General features: G+C 38.6%; 2 protein-coding genes across 2 annotated transcripts; both read right to left on the bottom strand.

Annotated features, from left to right (window-relative positions):
• Nucleotides 1–3,105: 3,105 nt before the first annotated feature.
• On the bottom strand, nucleotides 3,106–4,899 carry apnl (actinoporin-like protein). Its single transcript, XM_033645502.2, has 3 exons — nucleotides 4,750–4,899; nucleotides 4,073–4,198; nucleotides 3,106–3,971 (listed from the first exon to the last, which is right to left on the bottom strand). Exons 2-3 carry the CDS (start codon nucleotides 4,171–4,173, stop codon nucleotides 3,515–3,517), a joined length of 558 nt encoding a protein of 185 aa, XP_033501393.1. The 5' UTR covers nucleotides 4,174–4,198; nucleotides 4,750–4,899; the 3' UTR covers nucleotides 3,106–3,514.
• Nucleotides 4,900–5,937: 1,038 nt separating this feature from the next.
• On the bottom strand, nucleotides 5,938–8,367 carry LOC117268803 (uncharacterized). The gene is made up of 3 exons (XM_033645501.2): nucleotides 8,208–8,367; nucleotides 7,766–7,874; nucleotides 5,938–6,644 (listed from the first exon to the last, which is right to left on the bottom strand). Exons 2-3 carry the CDS (start codon nucleotides 7,867–7,869, stop codon nucleotides 6,215–6,217), a joined length of 534 nt encoding a protein of 177 aa, XP_033501392.1. The 5' UTR covers nucleotides 7,870–7,874; nucleotides 8,208–8,367; the 3' UTR covers nucleotides 5,938–6,214.
• Between the last annotated feature and the right edge of the window lie 10,143 nt (nucleotides 8,368–18,510).

Below are 18,510 nucleotides of genomic sequence, written 5' to 3'. Positions count from 1 at the left end.
TTAGGTTTAGCTTCAAAGCAAATAGAAACTCAAGCAGACTGAAACTCAAACAAACTTGGCAGATGAAGCTTTAATGCAGAAAGATTATGATCAGTGTCACCCACTTAATGCACTGCAAGCTCTGTGTTGATCAGCCCTGCTTTGTTGAGAGTCTGAAAAATTCAAATGTTCTTGTAATTTTTTCATGTGCCGAAGAGACACAGCCACCGTGCGGTCCTGATAACAGGTGGTGATGATAACAGGGGAGTAAATAGAGACTTCAAGTACAAAGAGAGAGGAGATGCATGCTGCTGTGTTTACTCCGCTCTTCAGCCTGTTTCTATTCATAGCGTGAAAACTACAGTATCAGTTCAACAGTGTGTGTGTGTGTGTGTGTGTGAGTGTATGTGTGTGTGTTATAATAGGCTGTACAAGATTATTTGCTGTGGTGAAATCATGGTTTTCAGTATTTTTCTCATTCACCTCAGCTCATCTTCTTGCACTAGCTTTAGCTGAAGTCTGTTGTTTTTGTGTGATCCGCTGATTTTTGTCTCATGAAAAGAAATAACTTTGATGGTGCACCTGCACTCATCCACCTCCCTTTCCTCTTAACATCCTAGCAGGATTTTGACAGAAGCTTTTTACCATGACAAACAGCTAGATTCACTCCTGTTTAGGGGTAAATAGCATCAGTTTCAATTCACAAATGCTGAGCTTCTTAAGTTTATCTACACAGGAAAATACATTTTTCCACATACCTTTTGTTTCCTGTTTAAGAAGTCTAATCCACTCTTGAAAGATTTTTTCAGACTTGCAAAATACAGATCACATAATGCACAAAAGAATGCATTTGATATGAAATATCCATCGCTACATGTGCAGGTGTAGCTACACTCAGAGATGCTCACCACAAAAGAGCGCAAACAAATTTACTGTACATACAACTGAGACACAAACACCAAAGCACTCATGCACAAACACACACACACACACAGTGAACAATACAACAAAAAACATGAAAGCAGACTTATGTGGAGGTATAGTAAACACAGATGAGGGACTGAAAGGAAAAAATATGAAAGGGATGTGTGGGAACTTATCCCCATTTTAATGCTGTGACAAACAAAAGTTGCTGCTTAGTGTCCCTCATCTGTTTATAGGGGCCATGTGTCATTTTTTCCAATACACTACTCAACAGTGCTTCAGGGATTGAGCCTAAACAGGCCTAGTTTATGCCTCTATATTATGTATGGCTTTTATGCAAATGCAACGGTGACAGTGAGCAAAAACCTTTGATCTGGGCGTCTTTGTGGCTGGAACAGTTAATGCAGCAAAAGCATCATGAATCTAATGGGAAAACAGAATCGGGAGTGCAGTGTTGAGATTCTAAATAGAAACGAGGGAACCTGATAACTTCGCCTGCGATGTAAATTAAGAGCTGATACTGACTCCCGCCTCAGAACCCCATATCCCCCTGAGGTTAATGGCTGTATCTATACGGAATTGGCTCTGCCATTACTGCAAAACTAGTTGTTAGATGATGAGATAACACGTCAAGATTGTCATTTCTCCCAAATTAATGAATTACAGAGCATTTAGTAATGAGTTGCTGAGCAGCCATAATAATGGGGTCTTCACCTAAATCCATTCCTGTCTCATTCACTACTATTACCTCATAGTCCCTGCCAGGATCATAATTGCAAAAAAGCAAATGTATCTATTCATTTTCTCCTTGAGTTTACTGGTTCATAAAAAACAGGCATTTTTGAACAATAACCACATAACTGTAGAAGTTTTATTGTTCCCTCTGGTTCTGCTTGGATGGCACAGCAGGCAATTAAAACCCTCTTTATCTCAGAAATCTGGGTACAAATACTGTTCTACTGAGTCTCTTAAAAACAGATTTCAATGACACGAGGTTTTCTTTAGCCAAGAATTCACTGTTTTTTCATGTATGTTTAGACATTATTTAGAATATATTTATTATTATCATTATTATTAAAATAGATTATATAGAGATCAATCTGTTTAGTCTCTGCATCTCACTGTGATGTTGTACATTAGCTCCTCTGATCTTTTTAAAAAATTAGCTGCAGGCTACTTTAAGAAAATTAAAGAAATCAATGGAATATCTCAGGGTCGTAATCAGCTATTTAACATTGGGGGGACCATTTTCAACCTAGAACCTCTGCAACCCAACCCTCCAGGGGAGTGGGAATTCTCCACAGGATAAATTATTTAGACACTTAACAGCAAAACTGACCATTTTGGAGCATTTTGAAACAAAAATGTTAGATCAGGGTTTCTCTAAGTTTTGATGGCTGAATGCCCTTTAAGGGAGCCATCATATGATTGAGGGCGGCACAGGAAAAGTGCACACATTTGACTTTTTTATGACATACTAACACTTTACAAAACCTATTACAGTCGACAGTGATATAGACTAGGTAACACTCATCAAATTCTAGTTTCCCACTTTGTAATATATTTAAATGTGGTAAAATGAAGAGACAGTATTGTGTTTGACACTGATTGTACCTACCCACAGCAACAAATGGCAATTTGTTGGTGGGTGGATGGTGCGTGGTTGCCTTTCGTAGCATAGCAATGTTTTTCCTTTATATATCTTTTATTAATGTAAGAGGGACAGTTTAAGTGTATCTTAATTCTGAGGTGTATGCCCCCAACATGTATTTAAATTATATTTATATAAGTACTTTTAATAAAATGTCAACCATGTTATTAACTTTTTGCATCACAAATGCAATCTTAATATGAAGCATGTTTAACCAACTTCTACAAAATGTGCTTTGTCTTAAATTGTTTTGTTGTTTGGTGTTTTGTAAATACAGTATTGGCAATAATAGGTATGCTTTGATGTTCAGCATCATGAGACAGGGTGTGTCCCTTTGTTGCTCTGTGAAAAAGAGACAGCATCCCTTGTCTCTGTTCAAATCTTAATTTCACTTCAAAACAATCCTCGTGATTCCATTGCAAATACACAGAGCATGCTTTGAATTGTATGCATGCACCGAGAAAGCCATAATTTTGTATTAAAAAATTTAATCTGATTTCTTTTTAAGCACTTTTCTGAACTCAATCAAAACACACATATACACAAATAGCTCCAGCAAAAGGGTTTATTTTATTCCTCAGACTACAGTGTCAAGGTAAATACAGACAAGTGCTCAGTGTGTTTTATTAAGCTATGTGCCCTCGTCCTCCAGTGAGTCATCCTTTGATTTTCATTTCTAAAGATGCCATTTTAAAACCAGATGCTATAGAAACAGACAGAGGCTTCGGCTTTGGCTAGGGGGGGTTTTGCCGCCTGGATTTATAAACAAACTAAACTCTGATCTTAAGGAGATTTAGCAAAGGGTAATACCCAGGTATACAGGCACATGTCAGCAACAATACATCTGTTGAATCATGTGTGTTGACTGTATTTGAAACAGTCTGACAGGTAAATGCTTGAGGTGGAGGTATGAATTCTGCTGCTGGGACTTATGACAAAAATACCAGTTAGGCGCGGAGTCTAGTATGACTGCTGGCCCATGGGTGTGAAAAGCTTATCCCACACCTCCACCTTCATGATTGCGTTCTCCAGGGGACTCATGGTGGCCTTGATATCTAGATAGTTGCCCACATAATTGATTCCTGATCCAGTGGCTTCCTCCCTGACAAACCCATGCTCTGTCTGCTTCTTCTCATAGTACATTTCTTTGTACAAATCCTTGTCACAATTGCGGCCCTTTTTGTAGATGCCCACTGCAAACCAGTTCTTGTAGAGGTTGTAGTCCCAGGGAACTGAGAACATGATCGCCACAGACTCAATGTAGTCATTCTGTGACCTTTCAAAAAGGTCATAGGTCATCACGCCAATGCTGCCAGTCGCTCCACCCCTGGACTTGGAGAAAGTGCAGACCTCTGCCTTTAGAGGGCGCACTGTGGGCTGAGGTGGGTTGTATGTCTCCCCATTCTCAAGGTACACCCTGTCCAAACACACAAATAAGCACATGTATTACACAGTCTTTTAGATCTATACATTAACATTCAAACATGCCTGCAAGACACCAACACAGTCAGGGCTTACCTTGGGTTGATGAGACAGTAGTTCTTTGTGAAATTTGAGATTTCAATGACGACACTTCTCTTCCTGTCTACATCAGCTGCCACGGCTTCAGCTGACTCCATGATGTTAGAATGGGTGTGAGATTTCCTTGTAAAACAACGGTACAGTAATTTAAGTGTTAACCGTGTGAATTTATCGACATCACAGGTGCGACTATCACTTCCCTGCACTCCTACAGTAAAGACACTGGGAATCACGAGGATCACACTTACTACATGACAAAAATATCATCCTGACCTCTGCTCTGCTGACATGCTGTAATGGCATTACATTGAAAAAGTGTGCATAAACTGGCAGTGGGTATGAATGATGCATTTCAGAAGCTAATTTGATTTCAGAACAGTTGTGAACAATCACAGAAAAGCTGCAGACTCTCTTTCCCTCATTAGAGAGTGTACTTCTTTAATTACAGCACTTAGTAGCATGCAATAATGAAGTTAGAGTGAAAACAGTAAAGAAAATGATTACCCCTTTTATCAACAGATATAAGATACAAATCAAACAAATGTCCCATCAGGCTTCTGTATGCCTCTATAAATACTATAAATAGCTATTTTCTTCAGCTAATGAGCCATTCTCTGCCTCTTACGAAGTCCTTTTAATAAAGTCTTTTTTCATAAATGTTTAAAGTGACTTACCTGCTGAGAAGCTCTGTTGATACTCACAAGTCTCAAAATGGAAAAAGTTACCTGAAAGGGAGGCGCCGTAGGTTTTTTTTTTTTTTTTTTTTTTTTTAAACAAGGATGCATGCCATCGCCCAGGAAACCCTCCCACTTGCAACACCTGTTGGAAAGCACACACCCTCTTTCAACACACATTTATTGCACCGCACAAAAAGGCTATGACAACAAATTTTCCTGTGTTTTTCCCTGTGGGATCAAACTGCCACACCCTGTGACAGAGTTGAACAGTTTCCAGCAGTATCCTATTGGATCCCAACCTGTTAGGCAAGCCAGGATCATTCAGCACACACATTTTCTCAAGAATCACAATTACATGAATGACAACATTTACATGCACAAAGTATCCGTTTTTTCCCCTTAATTCGAGAGACAACTTTCCTCCTAAATTGTTTACATGACTAATAAAAATTAATATTCCACTAATATTCCTGTTTACATTCAGCGGCACATACTCAGATTAACGTGCCCTAACATGTCATTTATCATGCCAAAATAAAGAAAAGTGGAACAGCTGGAGCTCCATTTTAATTCTTTGCTTTAAAATAGGATGTGTTTTTGAAAGTTTGACTGAGCCGCACATTCTGAATACGCTGTACACATATCCAAAGAATGCTCCCAAAACCTAACTGACAACAGCAGAAAGAAAATGCCTCTTTCAGAAAAAGGCTTAATTTGGAAAATCCAAACAGACTATGCTGTTTACATGACCCATATCAAATTCAGAACATCGTCATATTTGGAGTAATACTGGAATATTAGTGTGGATGTAAATGTAGTCATTTTCAGACTGACTGAGGTGGTCTGGGAATTTCAATCTTGAGGTGTTGTGCAACAGAGAAAAAAGCAAGCCAAACAAGTTGAGACAGACATCTCTGGGGCAACTGTACTCTTTGGTTTTGTTGAAATTCTTGCATTCCAGATACCACAAAAGAACCACACACTTTAGAGCAAGATGGAGAGTCTCACAGCCAGTAAAGAACAATATTGTTATCATGCTGATTAAAAAAACATCTATGCAGATATTCCATCTGTTGCTACTCATTAGAATTGGATGGATCCAGCTAAGAGATTAAAAAATGATTACTGTTCATCAGTAATAATGAAAGCATACTGAGTGAAAACATATCCCACACAACACAGGCATTGGGTCTGAATGCTTTATTACCATAATCAAAGACAAAGGGAGTGTACAATATACATAAGCCCAAGAAATAAGCTAATGGAGAATCAATGAGCTGGCTGTCAGATATTGATATCTTTCAGTGGACACAAAACACAGATGACAGCAAAATCAGTCTTCCTCTCCTCTGGATGTTTCTCTGGGTGACAGCAGAAATCAGATCAAATGAAGTTTGTTTATTCTGTTGGGTACAAAAGCAACACAGTACAAAAAGGCAGAACACCAGTAGACTCCTCTATACTAACGACCCATTTTATCATAGAGCTCCACTTTAACAATGGCTTTGCCAATGGAAGACATGGTAGCCCTCACTTCGACATATGTAGCTTTATATTCCAGCCCGCAGCCATGTGTCTCAGAGCGGGTGAAGCCAGTTAGATCTTTCCCATCATACATCTGGTCATACAGATGTTTGTCACAGGCACGGGAATGCTCGAACACACCCACGGCCAGCCGGTTCTTGTACAGGTTGTGGTCATAGGGCACAGAGAACATGATGGCCACGCGCTCGGAGCAAACCCGGCTCTGCATATGGAAGAGGTCATAGATCAGTAGGCCAACAGCACCCGTGGCAGTGTTGTCGTCCTTGATGAAGGAGCACACTTCAGTCATGTTGGGACGAACAGTAGGCTGGGGCGGGTGGTGAGAGAAGCCACTTGACATGTACACCCTGTACAAGAGAGCAGGAGACAAACCCATACCATCATCGCCAATCAACTTTTATGTCACACTTCCGAGATGTTTGATGAAAGAACAAGTTTTGCAAGTTTTGTTGGAGATTGTCAGTGTACTTTTCAAGTGTTGGGCTTTCCAGGGTACCTGAACCACCTTATGCTGATGGATGGAGTGTGACTGTGCAAGTACTGCTGTGGACTTCTAAGCAACAGTGAGTGTTCCTGCATGCGATGTGCAATGAGGCAGTGTGTGTCACTGCATGATGGATAGGTGGATGTTCTCAGCAAAGTGATGTCACACATGAAAACCACCCATCCAAGATATAGTCTGTCCTGCCACAGCTAGATAAATGTGGAAGCATGGTGGAAATTCCAATAGACGTGGGTCGTTCTCATGTATTTTACTGTTTAGTTTTACTAGCGGAAGTGGATGAAACTGGCAGATTGCATTATGGAGAAATAGGGAACCCAATCTAATAACTTATTTATGTTGGATAGATAGTACACTGACATTCCACTTGCAATATCATTGACCTTCACTTAAAAGTGACTACAGTATAACCACACTGAATTAATATAGACTTTTTATGCTGGAAATATGTTTTTTTTTTTCTATGACTATTAGAGAGAAAAAGTAAGTTGTCATTTTTCCTGAAAGGACTGCACACTAATATTATCAAGATGCTGATTAGAGCTGTAATCAGGCATTGCAATCTCAAAGCACTTCAAAGCAACACATTAAAGCTTTTGAAAATGAATACTTCTCCCTGGAACCAATCAAACTTAAGTACACACACAGGCCATGATACTATGCAGAGGCTTAGTCTCTCTAAGTGCAGAAAAAAATGTTGATGCAGGTGACTAATAGACTGAGCTAACTTACACTAAACTCCAATTTAGAGAAGTGTTTTATACAAAAGAATAAAAGCAAATGAAATTTTCAAGACAGTTTTTCATAAATTGCAATTTCTATGGCATTATTTTTTACTGTATGAGGTCGTTCATTAATTTGTACTTTTTTTCAGTGAATATTTTCATGTCTTCATCTGATGCAGTTAAATCTCAAATGTTATGTTCATTTAACCACTTTTACATGTAAATACATTTACAGACTTACTTTGGGTTGACGAGGCAGTAGTTACCGCTGACGTTGGTTATTTCTATGGTGCAGTTTCTGTTGGTGGTGAGAGTGGCTGACACAGCTTCTGCAGTTTCTGGCATCTTGGCTGCAAGAGAAACAGGACTGAATGCTTAGAACAGTATATCTGCAAACAGGTCACCATTCAGCAGGCATTTTGCAGAAAATGAATAAAAAAGATGTGAAGTATTTAGGTTCTACGACATATTGCTTCAAAAGAAAAATAAAGGCAAATTGCCAGTAGCCAAACCAAGCTGATTTTCCTCCACTCAATCGTGAAAAGAATTTTTTAATATATGTTCTACAGTATGTGGATATAAAATGTGAATATAGTTTATATGAAAACTCTTGTCTAAGAGTGAAGGATAATTAAAGACATAGATCGCAGTTAAGATATAATAGTAGGAGTAATTATATTCACCTTTTGGAGTTAAACACGCAAGTTGTGCTAGACGGCAGCCTCAGGTTTACTTTTTTTTCTCAGATCCTGCACAGAGGTGGAGAGTCTCCCTTGTGTGATTACACCTCCACAGTGCTTGTTCCAACAAAAGCATGGGCGTGTCCACAGTGAAGTGAGCACACACCATCTCTTGTGGAAAGTTTTATCTCAAAAAGTTAAAACTTGATCCCATCAAATTTGAAGCTAGCTAACGCGTCATTGTTTTTTTTTTTTATTAACTTGTGTCCTGCCAACATGAGTAGGTTTATGCACAATAAGGCATGATGAACCTCCCTTTAGCTCCTACAACATTCTCTTATTTTAGACATTTGCTCAGTGGAGGAAGAAGTATTTAGATCCTTTACTTAAGTAAAAGTACTGATATCATACTGTGAAAATACTCCACTACAAGTCAAAGTTCTGCATTCAAAACCTTACGTAAAAGTATGTTATCAGTAAAATGCGCTTTAAGTATAAAAAGTACAAGTATGCTTTGTGCAATAAAATGTTCCCTGTCAGTGTTTTACAATATATGATGTTTCTGGATTAACATTATTACTGCATTAATGTGTATGTTGCAATTTACTGCTGTAGGTGTGTACAGTTGTGCTGATTTTACCTCCTTTACATATTTTTGAGTTGTGCTGGGTACACCCATGCTTGAAAAACAGAGCTTACAAAGTGCTTTGAAAAACAAAGCAAAGCAGAAGTGGGATATCCAAGAGGCATCTTACGACCACAAAACTATTTTTACAGACCAGACTATCCAGCTAGTCTGGAAAATTGTTGACTTTCTGTCACAGCCCTAAACTCATCTGAACAGAACATACATCAGAGTGAACATAAATGACATATGGAGTTACCCAAGGCACTAGCCTTGGGCATCTTTTGTTCAGCTGTGATTGGATGTGCCAAAATTTCCTCCTGTTAAACAAAGCTAAAAGTTTTACCATATAAATAAAATACAAATCTTGTTTACTTTCAATTCTTGAAAACTAAATGTTACTAGAATTAAAGGATGGTGAATAACCTTTTAAGTGCTAATATAGACTGTACTTGAGATAAAAGCTGAAATTTGTATTTAAAAATCATCATTTTATACAATATGCAAATGAACTTTCAATTTTTGTCAGGTGACATTAGTCACATAACTGAAATGAACTGTTTTGAGAAAAAACAACAACAACACTTTGCTATAAGGGTTGTTTGTTATAGTTTATTCTTGGGATACAGGAACCCCAGTTGGTAGACCTTGTATGTTAAATATGACGGTAGGATGAATGTTAATATCCTACAATCAACATACATAGTAAGCATTATCAATAATTCTAATTAGGTGAATCATCAAACTAATTTATGCTTTAATGAGACAACATCTGTGTCAGCATATTTGCCTTCACATCAGACATGGATGGTATTGATATCACCTCTGTATGTTGAAGGATTAAAGACTTAAAGGTCCAGTGTGTAGGATTTAGTATCATCTAGCAGTGAGGTTGAAGAGCTGAAACTTCTCCTGTGTGCCAAGCGTGTAGGAGAACTATGGTGGCCAACAAGAAAACACAAAATAGGGAGTGGCCCCATCTGAAGCCAGTGTTTGAGTTTTCTGTTCTTGGCTACTGCAGAAGTAACATGGCAGACTCCGTGCGAGAGGATCCGCTTTGTATGTAAATAGAAATGGCTCATTCTAAGGTAGTGATAACAGGTGATTATAAACTAGTTAAAACATAGTAATTAACACTATCTACCATTTCTGCCAATATACCCCCTGAAATACTACACTCTGGACCTTTAAGGTGATTTAGATAAAATGTTTTTAATCTCACAAAAGTGTAATTTAATGCAACACAATGTGGTGGAATCATATCAGATGATCTACTCTGTAGTTTAAACTGTATTTCAACTATTCTTAGGTTATTTTAACAATTTAACCGATGTCATTTCATTTTTCAATTAACTTTGTCCTTACGGGACCCTTTGCAGCTCAGTTTAGTAAAGATCCTTATGGAACATTTCATGTTCTGACTAGCCTGGAATGTAACTTTAATCCTCCGGGCACTGCTCAACTGATTATTGTTGTAGTTGCAGGTGATGGCTAGGGACAGATTCCTGTGGGAACCTCCCTACAGCGGTCACAAATTTCAACACACTGTCTGACTCTTATATCACTAATTCTTTCACTGCCAACACTGCTCCCACTGGAGCGCGGAGTCGAAGAGGAGACACTCCCTATTTCCATGCAGGAGCAACTTACAAAAACAATGTATTATGTAACACAGCATAGTACACTGCAGTGTTATATTTATCCATAAGATTATAGTGCCTGAGGGTCTTCCCAATTAAGTTTGTTTTGCAAACTTAGTGTGTTTCGAGATGTGTTCATTATACCACCAACCAATTCAAGTAATATTATAGCAGCTGTTCTATTCCATACATCAGGCGCCTGGAACTTGATATAAATCCTTCAACTCCAATGCTTGAAGTCACCAGATGGCACCAAACATGCATTTGCAAAAATACATTTGCACTACACAGACTTTGTCAGTTAATGTTTGCTTTCTGATGGTTAGCCAGTGACCGTGGCAGAAAATCTCTGACAAACATTACATATTCAGCATGCCCTTCATTATGTTCTGTGAAAAGGGCATGGCTGCATTCAAACAGTCATAGGCACAGCACTATATATCAAGAGCTTTATAAGTGTACGGGAAAAGAATTAGATAGTTGATATAAATGGACACATAGTAGTTGGTCAAGGATGATTTAGTACGCTAATGTTGAATTTTTTTCTTTGCACTCTTAGAGGTAAAATATAGAAACAGCTGGCGACAATCTTTCATCCACTGAAAAAAAAAAGAAATTCAAAAAAACAAAAAACTACACTTTGTATTTACTACAAGAAATGGGCACCCATTGTCCTGTTACACAGTCACCTATTCAATTACACACTTTATCAGCTACTTTATGTCAGAATAGATTCAAATTTCTTCCTTATTTTATAAGCAGGTGTGTTAAGTTTAATCACGCTGTACAGTTATCTTTGCAGTTTCTGAGAACAGTTGGTAAGAGGCAATTAAGAAGGTGACAAAAAGACAGAATGTCAGTAATCTCTATTCGTAGGTTACTGAGGTTTTTAAAGTGTTATGGTGACAAAGATAAATGTATGCTACAGATGAAACCATATTTAATTATAGTGGCTGCGGTAACAGTATCTCAACCTCATGTCACTCATGTTGCTTTTTTAGCCTGCTGGACACCGTTACTTACATCCCTCTCTCAGTCTGTGTTATATGAGGAAAGTGTCAGTTTAATGTTTTTTTTTTTTTGTTTGTTTGTTTTTTTAAACACTATGAAAATTTTTCGTCAAAATCATGTAGATTATTGTATATAGATTGCAGCAGCTATCATTAACCCCAAATCTGAGTTAAAGCTGAACAAATATGATTTTAATATTACTGCGCACTCTGTTTCCATTCGACTGCTTATTTACTGTTTTGTCTGTTTAGCCTGGATTAAACTTTAAAGTGAAACGTTGTGTCAGCATGTTGTCATCAGTGATCATTTTACTGCTCTGAAAATAGCTGAGCCACTTCAAGTTCATTTGCACGACAGTCAAGATTGCATTGTAATCAACATCTTGATAGCATTATGTTTTTGTTTGCTTTATAGTCCCCATGTGTGATAAATACAATACACTTCTGTCACAAACAAAGACAAGGCTTGAACCCATGTCTGGCAGGGTGAAAACAGACTTGCAAGCCTAAAGGTAGCAAGACGTTTAGACGATAAGTGGCAGCAAATGGGTCATTAACAGGAAGGATGAAACACTAAGAATCAGCCACAGTCACACCACAAAGTGACATTTGCTCATCCACGTGAATTGTCAGATAGCAAACTTGTTAGCTTACTCAGTCGCTAACAGGATGAGCTGATGCTGTTTATTCAAAAGGTGTATTTGTACAGTGTTATTGACTCCTGTCGATGACGCGTGAAATCAAAAGCCAATGTGGTTCTGATATAATGTTCTGCAAGTTATGGTCGGTGCCACTGCTATATGTGCTAAATCACAATCTTTTCATCTAAACCAGATAGTTTTGTTACCTGAACCAAGCCGTGGCCATTTCACAACATTAACCACATGTGACAATGTGTTTCAGCTGTGTATCACATAGATATGGTTAAGGAGGCCCTGTGCATTGTTATGAGATGCCAAGGGGCGTGACAAAGTACGGTATTTAATGACCTGTGAATGAGAATGGGTTGGGTTGTCACATTGAGACAATATTTACCGACTTGAATCCCCATGTGTCTCATATGACTGTATGAAAAGAGTTAAAATTTATACAAGGTAGGCATATTGTTTGGTTTTCGGGCATGGCCAAATGTTGGTCGCTTTAAATGTTTGTGCTGCAAGGAATTGTGGGGTGGCATTATCTCCTTTCTTTTTTGTAAAGGATGGTCCAGTGTACACTATGGCAAACAAGATAAAGGAAGCACTGAAGCACCTTTCCTCAGCATTTAGAAAGTTCGACCAGCTCTTATCATGGCTGTCACTTAGATACTTTTGGATCATTTTACTCAGTTAGAAACCTTTCCAAGCAAAACAAACAAAAATGTGTGTGACTGCAGCCCTGTGTGATCAGTATTTTTTGACTAACTGATTATATGCTGAGACTAATGAGAAGCAGGTGTGCATGCATGTGATGCCTCAGGTGACAGACTGGGGACACCTGGTGGGCAGGTGTGCAATAGCATGTCTGAAACAGCGGGAGATGTTGGTAAACAGCAAAATGAATCACTAAGCAGAATCAGATGAAGAGGAGCAGGGATGAGGAGGATGGAGCAGCTGTTGCTATGACAACGCCAGTAAATCATTCACAAATGATTTCGATTGCATGTAATAATATGAGTAGAAATATGAGACTGTCACAGGCTTTCTAATCTGGTTCATGATATTTGTCCTCAGATCAGACGCAATTGTCAGAAATTGTCTGATTCATAGCACAAAGAAGAAACCAGGAGGAACGCCTCCTCCACTCATTTATATTGAGGAAGTCAAATACTATATGAACCTCATATACCACTGAAAAATGTTGGATTTTAGAAAATCACTATTTTAATACCCAGAGCTAATAATGTGCGCCCACACTGATTCGTAGCAGGAGATTAACTCAGCTTCACTGAATTATTTTATCATCCTCAATTTTCAGTTTACATGGTTACAACTTGACCCTGTAGCGCATATCAGAGCATTAATTTTTTACAGCATATCAGACAATAAAACACACACAAGCACAAATACCACAAATGCACAGATCTGCAGGAATGCCCTGCTTAGTCTTGATAAGAGGCAGTATAATTAAGAAGTCTGATGTTTCACAAACAATTTCACAGTTTACTGAAATGACACTTTGATTTCAGTATTGTTGTGTGTGTGTGTGTGTGTGTGTGTGTGTGTATGGTTTTTCATGTGGATGCCTTCCAGCTTCTAGGTCCATTATCAGACACACAGTGAAGCACTGTCATCCAAAGCTTGATGTATGATACTTTTTTTTTTTGACCTTTTCCCAGAAACACTATTCCACGACCAAATGTGATATCGACATTATGGAGCTCTGGGATGCAGAATTGGCCACTTAGGACATGCGAAAACAACCATGATCGTAAATTGCTCCTCCGGCGCTATCTTAGGCAGATGTGCCAGACCGATTTTAGATTGATATGACTTTGTACTACAGCTTGTAATGCTCATTACATTTTTGCTGCTGTTTGAATGTGTGGAGACAAAGCACTGCATAAGGTTTACACAGCGGCCATTCATGAAAGATGCTTTCTTAAAAATCCAGTAATCGTAAAGCGAGTTTTGTACTTTGCACCGTATGATTTATGGACACGTACAGGTTCCACTCCATTCAAACCTTTTTTCTGCTCTGAACGTCAACCACTTTGCACCTCTAATGATGTGTAACATTAGTGACACCTCTCTCTCTGGCTCTGTCTTAATGTCTTTATTTTTTTGTTATACCTGATAACAGTTTTCCTGAGGCAGTGCTTTTTAACTGCCACTTTTTACACCAATCACTGTATAAACTGCCAATCCCAAACTGCCATGATATATACTGTATTTCATTCATGAGGTAAAATGTGTAAAAAATGTTCTCCTCTTAACACTCACTCCACCAGTGGTCACAGTAGCAACATAAAGAAAACCCTCATCACGATGTATGTAAATAACAATAACGCATAAAAACACAAAACTATTCTGCCTTTCATTATGGTCTTGTTCAGAATGCTGTTTACTGATTTGGAGTTATTTTCATACCATTTGCATAATGGTATGAAAAGAACATAGTACCTGATGAAAAGGGCAAGTCACTGTGGTTTGTTTGTTTCCAGAATGCCATATTACAAACTATTTGTGTTTCAAAGGTCTGAGAATACACTCAGTCATTATTAGAATATGTAATATTCTGTGATGTTGTTGATAATAATAACAACCTTGCCAGGTTAATCAGTAGGAAATTGAGATATGGTTACCCTATTAAATGTCTGTGAAGATGGAGAGATATTTATCTTGACTGAATACACTCCACCTATTTTAAGCATTTACAGAGAGCATGTAAACATTAATTAGATGTGTTGCAACTATAACGTAGCTGTATGCAACTATAAGGATATTTAAGTATTTATTAATGTGCAGCATTTGTCAACAGAAGACATATTTCATATCATTTCAAGTACATGTTTTGCTATTGTCATTCACTATCTGTTCTAACACCAGCAAGAAGACTTACATCTGCTTACACCTGCATTATGGTGTGTTATAAACCATTGCTAAATAGGGAGACTTGAAGCTATTAATTGGGGAGGCCAAGATTGTACAGACCCAGTTAAAATTATTCAAACACTAATTTGGCAAATAAATGACTCATATACTTGAATATAGCAAATCTCAAACAGGTTACCTAAGCACAATAAACAATGGCGTGCTTCGTTTATGGTTAAGTAACAGTACTGTTGATGTGATCTGTTACTATCTACTGTGTTTGCTTTTTTGCTCAGATAGGATAACGCCCTGGAATTAAACTGTGGTAGAATTCATAGGGGGCTTGTTTCATTTCAATAAAGTCCATTATATTTTACTGTATTACACAACTTTGTTGAATACTTGATTCTCACTGGTCAAATACAACATTCTACGGTCTCTTACTTCTGAAAAGCATACAGTTGCCATAAAATCATTTTTAAATAAATAAAATAATTTTTCAACCATTATTTTGTGTCAAATTATGGATTTTATTTTAGGAAGCAGACATGTAATAAGCTCAGGTTATTGTTGCAAAATGAACCCCTTCAGGGGGATTCTCGACCCCTCTGCAATAATACCCTGCTCGCTGTACATTATTCCTCACGTGTTTTACTTATGTTATTCATCTGGTGAGTTAATTAGACTTCATTTTAGCACCATGCTCTGTTTTTATAGCCTGTCATAGAATGAGGCAAAGAAGCTTCTGTTTGCCTGCCTCTCTCTATATGTGGAGGCCATATTAGATGATACAAGGCTGTATTTATTGTGATGTACTGGAGCTTTGCAGTTAGATATATGGTGGATTTATGAAACAAAGTAAAGGTTTTATTGAAAACTTTGGAAAAGAGAAAGTCAGTTCCCTCCTGGGCATCACAGTTTGTTGCTTAGGGCCAGTATTTGGCCCACAGAGCACTATTTGCCTCCCACTGCAGGAGTGTATGTCTGCAATTTCAATCACGCTTTCATCACAGTCTCATTTACGCTGCCAGTACTGCTATCAACACACAAGCACGCAAACAAACCAAGAGAACTTGAACATTAAGAGCTATTGCACATTTAACAGCTGCACATTTTTCCATGTGAACATTCAATTTCAGCAGGTTCTTTTGAGTTTGAACAGATAATAATAATAATCAGAAAAAGAGAAATTAATTTCATTCAATTGAATACTTTCATTTATTTCCTACATACACAAGATGGCCACTTCACATTGTCTGATGAAACCCTGCATGCTTAGGCAGTCTTTCATGGTTCAAGGCAGAATTACTCAGGATTTTATGATGTAGAGCCATGTACAGTTTTATCAAAAGTAGAAATGTAAAAATTTCAGACAATCAGTTAAGCTAGATCCAATCACTGAATATAAATACCTCTTTTTTTATACATCATATTACCGCCGCATATACTCTTACAATTTCATCAGCCTTGAGAATGGGAGATTCTGATTAATCCCTTCAGTCATCAAAATGGTCTTCAAAGGTAAAGGTTCTCAAACGTGGGGTAATGGGGGGGGGGGGGGGAGAAGCGGAGGGGGATTATGCAAACTTCACAGTGATTAATTTTGGCCTGAGACGTATCTCCACTGATGGTAGCCGGGAGAGGAGCATATTGATTGATTGCTGCAGGGGGCGCGAGGTTCTGCACATTTACTTTTTGATGAATAGGCTGTCAGGGACACGAACAACCAAATATGGCTCTGTAAATGAATGTTTAAGCGATTATGGTATAAGTGTAAATATTACACATCCATTAAGGAGGATTACATTTGGTGCCACTTTGAAGAGGGGAGGAAATAAAAGGGACAAGCCCGCACAATATCCCACAGCAGAGTAGGTGCACGGAGAAATGTGGCTTTAATCTGCATGTATAATGTTTTAGAATTCTAAATAGGAAAGTCCTTGACATTAATCTGTGTGTCCCCAAGTGTCTGTGCATGCATGCGTGCAAGTGTGTATGTTTATGTAGGCTGGTGTGTGTTTTCAAGAGGGCAAGGACTGAAGATGGGGGGCTTTAAGTTGACAGAGCATGCCAGTGCATCCACCCGCTCAAATTACCACACGATAAAACGCATCCGGGGTGTTGCACTGGAGGTGAGAGTGGGAATAAATGCTTGCTTCAAAGATGATTTGTGCTCACAGCGGATTAATTCACCCACCTAAGAAAAATCAATACCGCTGTGTGCAATAGGAATACATTTGTGTCACCTCGTGGGGACAGGGGAGTGAAAACACAGCTCAGAAGGTTTAGACAATACACATCAAAATGACTAAAAGCCAGCCAACACCTAAACTGGTTAGAAGGCTCATTCTGGAGAGCAGCCAGTAATTAAGGATTCTCTCTCTCTTCGTCTCTCAGTATCTCTCTCCATCTCACAGCTCCACGTGAATTATATACTTTTTTTCCAAAATAGCACTTGTATAATCTTTAACTTTTGAAGCCTCAGCATTTGATCACTCAAAATATGCAAATATATGCACCATATTCATCATTCATTGTTCAAGTAAGCACTTTCCATCTCATTTTTGTCATGCAATCCCTTACATTCGACCCCTGTATCAGTGATCTGTTTAAATGGCGGACAGACTATTTTGATCTATTTATAATAATTTATTGAGAGCATACTTAATGTACATAAACACACACGGATGCCTGTAAACACAAGCCGCTGTTGGAGAGCAGTTTGCACATACACAGAAAACATACACATCACGTGCAACACAAAGCAATTTCAAACACAAACTGAAATTCCACTGGGAGAAACCCAGTGTGTGTGCTTTTTTTATTTTCTCAACAGCATGTCAAAGGACTGAAATGAAAACAAATCTGTTAGCCTCATTGTGGGCTCATTCTGCCACAAATCTGCTAATTAACAAATGTGAATTTTTAATGCATTTTCTGTCCTCTAGCAGCACGCTGTGTTTTCTGGAGAACACTGTGACTTTTGCCCTTTGCAGACATGTTTTCTTTCAAAGACATTTTGGGACAATATCTGCATCATGCAAACACGCTGTATTGCAAAGTTTGCCATACATTTCCATATCCCCAGACAGAACGTCCTCATACTCGCATTGACTAAATGATAAACACCAGGGCCTCTGTTTGCCACTGATCTTCTGAAGAGAAGACGGACAGGAGATCAATAAGCTCCCCACCCTCCATCCCATCTGTAGGCATTGGCTTTTCTTCTGTTCAACCCCCCCCCCCACCCAGCCCCTTGTCTTTCCTCAAATCGTCCCACTGTCATCACATCCTCCAACAGCCTCCTCGTGCAACCTCTCTGACGGCTCGAGCCTCTGCCTTTCACTCACACACCCACAACCCTGTGCCGCCCTTCCTGCCGCCCCCACCTTCCTCTGCTCTGTCCTGCTTTATAAGAAATATAATCCCATTGATCCAAAACCCGATGGGAAGCGTTGATCTGTAAACAGACGAGTGCTCAATAAGAGCTGTCCAGTCCTCCAGAGAAGAGATGGAGGG

The sequence above is a fragment of the Epinephelus lanceolatus genome, chromosome 18, assembly GCF_041903045.1.
Source record: "Epinephelus lanceolatus isolate andai-2023 chromosome 18, ASM4190304v1, whole genome shotgun sequence".
In the NCBI taxonomy this organism is placed as follows: Eukaryota; Metazoa; Chordata; class Actinopteri; order Perciformes; family Serranidae; genus Epinephelus; species Epinephelus lanceolatus.
Note: the sequence above shows the minus strand (reverse complement) of the source record. Positions and strands in the feature narration are given on the sequence as shown.